General features: G+C 41.7%; 1 protein-coding gene across 1 annotated transcript in view; it reads left to right on the top strand.

Moving 5' to 3' along the window:
* Nucleotides 1-6,830, top strand: part of SMCHD1 (structural maintenance of chromosomes flexible hinge domain containing 1) — a 68,997-nt gene continuing 62,167 nt past the window's right edge. The window contains exon 1 of the mRNA XM_058036095.1: nt 1-219. Coding sequence (XP_057892078.1) covers nt 40-219 — 180 coding nt within the window. The 5' untranslated portion in view covers nt 1-39. The remainder of the gene's footprint in view (nt 220-6,830) is intronic.

Here is a 6,830-nt window from a genome sequence, read left to right as displayed (position 1 = left end):
ATCGTTGCAGGACGGTTTCAGTCTCCTCAGCTCCCCAACATGGCAGCAGCGGCGGGAGGCAGCCGCGCACCTCGTAGGCCGGCGCTGCTGACCCCTCGCGGCAACGGGGACCGCACCGTGTTCCTGTTCGACCGTCGCCGGGAGCAGGCGGACCCGGACGAGAAAGTGCTCAGCTACGGCAAGGACAACTACCGCGCTTTCCGCAGCGCCGTCTGCCAGGTAAGCGGCAGGGCGGGCGCGTCGGTGGCGTTGTTTCACGAGTGAGCGTCCGTCCCTGAGGCGCTGGGGCTGGGGGGCGGCCGGGGAGGGGCGGGGGTGTCACAGCCTGCTCGGGGGCCGCCGCGCCCGCCGCCTGCCCGCCAGCTTTGTTGCCGGGATAGGTGGGCGGCAATGGCGGAGAGCCCGCGGCCGCCCCGTCGCCTTTCTCCCGCAGCCCGAGAGGCCGGTGCGGGGCGGCGGCGGGAGCAGCCCCTGGCGGCGGGCGGGAAGGCAGCGGGCGGCCCCCCAGCGCCCCCACGCGGGGAGCGGCGGCGGCGGGCGCGGTGCCGCGCTCCGGAGGGCGTTTGTAGCTGACGCGGTGCTTGGTGCTCGGTCACAGCGCCGGCTCGGGGGTCTCACAGGTCGCTTCCAACCGAGATGGTTCTGTGGCGCTGTTTCTGTTGTCCAGAGTGTAGGCGATGAGCGCCGTTTCCCGTCTGCAGCCGTGGCTGCCATTTAAATACCGTGTCTGGCGGCGCCTTTGCTCTGTCGCGTGTCCTTTCGGTTCTCTTTCCCTGTCGTAACGCGAAACGAAACTTACTCCGTCTTCACAGCTCGGGAAGGTGGAGATTGTTTTCCGCGTACGGGCTGTTCCCAGTAGTTTGCTGGCGCTGCCAGTAGGCATCGCCCGTTTCTGTCATGGTTTCGTTTTCTGAGCGAGTGGTGAATGCCATAAACCTCTTAGCTGCCTGCATGTTTTGCCATGTGAAATGCGCAGGAAAATCAGCTTTTAATTTCTGTACTAATTTAGTCTGATAAAAAAATTAATTTTAGTTTCTTTATCCAGTATAATTTGCACTTCGTTTTCTAGCATGTAAATTCTATTTTTTACATATAGATTGGATTATAATAAGTACCCGGTTTACATTTTAATAAATATAATTATTTCTAAATTTTATAAAAATGTATCGATTATTTATGAACAATATAAGTACTACCAAGTATCGCTTTTATATGTAATATAATTATATAATGATTAAATATATAATTAATATAATTATATGTGATGATAATTATATAGAAGATACAGGCAAAATATTTATTGAGGAAAAAAAACCTAAATAAGTAGTGTATAAATTGTTCTATGTCTGGACAGTGTTTCTTGTAATGGCTTCCTACTGTGATGGAGCTTTGAGTTGCCAGTGTCAGCAGAGTTGTGATTGCAGAGTTCTGTCTCCAAAATGGCATAGCCATGGCAGAGGCATCTTCCCTAGAAGTGTCTACAAAACGAGTAGAGGTGGCACTTTGTGATATGATATGATTTAGAGAGTGCAAAGTCTTGGAAGACTGGGAAGTCTTTTCCAGCCTTTTTGATTCTGTGCTCATAAAGGGGCTGTGGAGTGTTAGCACATTGCTTTGTCTGATCCGTGCCCGATAAAGACATGAATGCACTACAGTGTAATATTCTGAAAAGCTAGACTGTGAGGTGGGTTCATGACGTTCCAAGGGTTTGTATCTCCTGTGAGTAATTTATAAGTGTTACATAATTTTCTTCTAGAATTGTCTTAATAGATACAACTGCACCTAGCAGATGGGCTCAAGAATACTAAGTGTTTTCAGTAGTTGAGGCAAATATGTACCTGATGAACCCACCCCTCTTTCTCTTAATTTTGTATTTTATCGACGAGCTGAGTTTAACACTAATTTACAATTTGTTCTAGAACGGAGTCTGTCTTTTCTGGGTTTTTTTACATATACTGCACACTCCAGTGACTTAATGTTTCCATACGTCCACATAGTGTTCAGTTCACAGAGCTTTTGGCATATTTGCAGTTTTATTAAGAACTAAGCCATCATCACCAGCTGTGACAGATCTCGGGTACAAACAGCTTTGGGGATTTTTTTACCAGAAAAACGTTTTGATGTTTTGAAGTTGGTACCTTAATCCTGTTAGGCAGACTTCTTGCATGGGCAGCCAAGCGTGTGAGAAGCCTGATGCTACAAAGCAGACCTTGCTGAGTTTGAATGTGCTGACTGTGAAAGTAAAATTTTCAAGTATAGTTTTTTTACTATGTTTAATACTACAAGCCTTGTCACCAGTCCTGGTGGCTGTTTTGCATGTTAGGGGTTACAGTCTGTGCTCTTACAAACTTACACAGCAAGAACCTCAGCTGATTATTCTCTTAGAGAAAGACCTTCTCCAATAATGTGTTTACTGTTATGAATATGAACGAGGCCAAACTTCCTCTGGAGAAAGAGGTTCTCATTTATTAAAAAAGCTGCAAGGAACAGAGTACCCAGGATAAGCCCAGGCACCCACAGAGCGAGCCAAAAGCACAACAGTGCGCTAAGCCCAAGTGCACTGGGCTCTCCCCACAAAACAAGTCTCCAAAAAGAAGAACCCCGACCCAACCTAACGCCCCCCATTTATAGCTCCCTTTGAGTCCAGGATTGGTCCATTTTGGATCCGCATGGTGATTGGTCCATTTCCAGGCTTCTCATTGGTCTTTAACGCCGTTCGTTCTTGACCAATCGTTTCTGCAGGGCTTCGAATGATTGGTCAGATCTTCCATCCAACCCCTCTTCAACCTCGCCTTGCCCTGCCAGACTGCCCTTCCACCAAACCCTGGAGCCTTGTCCTAGAACATTCTAATCAGCCCCCCCCTTAACATAATGCAATTAATATAACATAATTAATACAATATAATTGAACTATACCCTAATTTAACGTAACTTAACTTTTATCTATAACATTTGCCATCAGTGAGTGTGGTCAGAGATGCCTCTGTCACTGTTACTTTCAGTGTAATGACTCTTTGCACTTTGGAACTGTCATCATCTGATATGTGGGGCATCTGACTCTGACAATATGCTGAGACAGGTGGTTTGGCATGACCTCTAAATGTTGGTACAGTGAAAACTGGACAGGCAGAAGGTTGGGATGTTTGCTACCTCATGTCTCCCACACTAACAATATACAAGTTCTAGGACTTCTGGAAGAACATTTTAGCGTCTCAGTGCTCCAAGAGCTTTGTAAATTGTGTTTCTCTGAGTGTTGTACTCCAAAGTTCCCCATTTCTGGCATCTTGAAAGTTGCAACTAATTACTTTTAGGAGAAAGTGATGAATGGTTCACTGGCTTGGGACAGACTTTCCTAGGTTCCTGGTGCTGAAAACAGCAGGGAAGTAATGAAAGCTCAGGAAGAATGATTCTTTTGTTAAGCGAATTTTGAGTTAGTTCAAACTAAGTTGAAGTGGAATGTTGTAGTCACTTTTAGACAATTAAAGCTGTTAGGCACTGTCAGACTGCCTGATTGGGCAGATACCAAGTATGCAGCAATGTTGTTTCCACAGATCTCCTGTCTGGTGGCTCAGCCTCAGTACAGGCTCAGCTTTCAGTGGACTTTGGCAATTTGTCACACAACTGAATGATGTGAGTGTAGCAGCAAAGGCACTCCCATGTGGTCATGGCTGACAAGGATGCCAGAAATATTAAGGTGTTGGAGCTGTTTATGTTGTGAACATCTTTCTGTGGCACAAGAGGATTCTTCTGGGTAGATCTGGATGTATAGGAGTCAAATCCTCCAAAAAATTATGAAATTAAACCTGATGGTGATATGCGATGATCCTGAGTTGAAAATACTTAAGTACCTGATGGCATGGTCTTAGGCTACTACTTCTGAGGCTTAGGGATTTTTTTTTCATAATGCAGAGAGAAGGTATTTTCTTGTTTGTGGAGCAGAATTGATTCAGCCACTTCAGAGGCTGATTTGGGAGCTTATGCATGTTGTGTCTGTTGTCATATAAAATATTCCTCTGTTATTACTAAAATATTCTTAATTTTGAAATTTTGGGAGGGGGTTTTAAGCAATTTTTTGGTTTTTTACTATCCCCTAAGTAGTTCATGCATGTCTGTGTAGTTGGAAGTGGCTTTATATACTGATAAATTAGCCTTTCATTCTCAGTGTTGCAGGAGGGAAGATTTAGGGAAAAAATCTTATAAGAGGGTGGAGCTTATATGGTCTTTGTTCTTCATCCTTGTAGTGATCAATCCTAAAGCAGAAAGCTCTTAATTAAGAATAATACTAGCTTGAGTATTCAGTTTGTGCCCATGTGGAGCAGTCATATAATTTCAGTCTACAGAATCATAAAGTTTTAAGGTGAATAAGGGGGTTAAGTGTTGTGTGTTGCTTCTTCTTGGCAGTACTGTTTCTTGTGCGCCTTACTATTGTCTTCTGTTAGGTCTGTACCCTACTGCTTGTCCTGATGTTTCGTGTATAATTCAAAAATACTTAGTAGCAGTAAGCAAAATGTGGCTAAACTGTTGGCAGCTAATCTGAGATTCCTTGCTCACCTTATCCAGGTGCACGGTGGAACTGGAACACTTCAGTTTGTTGCTGAGATGGCAGAAATCCTTCAGTCACTTAGCGAGGTCATGCTCCTTTGATAGTAGAAAGGTGTCTGTGCTGAAAACTGCACAGAAGTTTTGCCAGGTGTGGAGGGATTTTTAAGAGGCTTTGAGGTGAACTACCCATCTGAGGACAGTTAATGGTGCTAAGATTAGGGTAACTGCTTGTATAGGATCCAAAGTCATTGGTGAATGCTTCCTTAGTTCTTCTGAAGCCTCTCCTCATTGTTGTGATCTCCTTGTGTAAAAAAAAGAAAGCATAGATCTGTAATCTGTGTAAAAAGTAAATATCTGTAATTAAATACTCAACAAGTATCACAATAAAACATTTTGTTTTGCTTTTAGTCTTTTGTCAAGCTTCCCGTTGTATACTAACCTACTTACTATTTAATAGATATTTAAATAGATTTTGCCAATCCACCCAAATAAATTCCAATGTCTCAGTGAGCCAAGAAGCAGAAAAGGATATTCATTAAGATGGTGTATGGAAAATAAGCATAAGTGTAATATCAAATCAAGACAAGAAATAAGTTAATATTTTGGTGAATATTTACTTACAGTGCATAATACATAAAGTATAATCAAATTATTTGCAATCAAAGAAAAAAATATTAGGAGCTTCTGCAAGTTTGTATCACCAAAACATCATTCTGATAAATGCTTAATAGAGATACTTCCATTAATGATAAAATCAGTCCATCTTGCAATAATTGTATTTTTGTATTTTAAACCCTATGTTTGTTTAGCAATTTTAGCAATTCTGTGTAACCAGAAACTAAGAATATATGTATTTTAAACATGCTGTTCATACGCAAAGCAAGTTTCTCCTTTTAAAGACACTGCTGGAAATACTGTAAGATGCAGCAATGCTGTAATTTTTTTTCCAACGCTGTCACACTGTATTTCAGACATCACTGAAATTGTTACTGATGTTTTGATGGGAAGAAGGATGCAATTTGCCTACTTTTGTGCACTTAGGTACAGCCTTATGTGTATCAGTTGATTTGGAAAGCTGAGTGGCTTGTAGGTTCCTGGTCAAATTCAGGTGTTGGCAACACAGTCAGATGAAGAGTACTTGCAGTCGTTAGGATTAGTTACCCAGGTGCAGTTGTTAGATGTGACTAAATATTTTTTGGTTTTGAAGAGTGGTTTCTGAATTCTTGTTCCTTTAACAAGTGGTGCCATACAAAGTATTTTGGTAGGAGAAGCTGACATGAAGGTAATGTTCAAATTTTGGCTGATAGCTGCACTGAGTATTTGTGATTGTGATTTTAGATATGGTAGTTTGTGAAGGTCTCGTGGAAGTTACTGTCTAGACTCAGACTAAGTCTAGTAACATGCTCCTTGTAGAAATTCTGGGGTCCCAAGCTTCTTTCTGCTTGCTAAAAGTTGCAAATCTTGAAAAGATGTCTGAGTTAATGCATCTTGTGACTTCTGTAGAGATGTTGTGTCATACCATTTGAGATGTTGTGTCATACCATTTGTCTCTTTTCTTTTTTTCTCTTTTTCCATCAGAATTGTGATAAAACTTTAAGGCATCTCAAAAACCTATTCTATTACTGGATCTTGTGCTACATAGCAATGTTCTAGGTGTTTCTGTTAAACTCTTAGTTCTTAACTTCTTAACATCTTTTATTGATTACTTTTCATAAATATTTAGAAGTGTATCAACTGAACTTCTGAAAGTAGTGAAGCTTTTAAGTATGACAGAGGACAAGGACCTTGAAGTTCTGCAAATGTTATCATCTGTAATTTGTTCTTTAGATGGAGATGGTGCTGTCAATAAAGGATGGTTGGAAAATATTTTTAGAGCATTAGTGTTCATTGCAGGTTTTTGTCTGCAGATAGTCTCTAAAAACCATTTGACCAGAAGATACAGGCTCCTGTGTATTTCTGTAATATATCATTTTTTGATTTTAGCTCTAAGAAATGCTTAGAAATAATTTCTGCCTTTATTTTTAACTTTAGCTGCTTTTCTAGAGACTTTTGGATTCCTCTTTGTTGGTGTCCAAATATATTATATATGTTTGTGTTGTGACATTAGGGAAGCTTATTGAGATGATGATTAGAGATGACTGTTATCATCCTGCCCTGCTACCATGAGTGCTTAGTCCCAGGTCCTCACTAAGACATCCTCAGCAAGTTGTAATTGTGTTGTGAACTGTCCTGACAGTGGATTGGAAAAGTTTATTTGATTAGCATTCTTATGAGGCATGTACAGTTCT

This window comes from Melospiza georgiana, chromosome 1 (assembly GCF_028018845.1).
Source record: "Melospiza georgiana isolate bMelGeo1 chromosome 1, bMelGeo1.pri, whole genome shotgun sequence".
NCBI lineage: Eukaryota > Metazoa > Chordata > Aves > Passeriformes > Passerellidae > Melospiza > Melospiza georgiana.
This window is presented reverse-complemented; position numbering and strand designations above follow the sequence as displayed.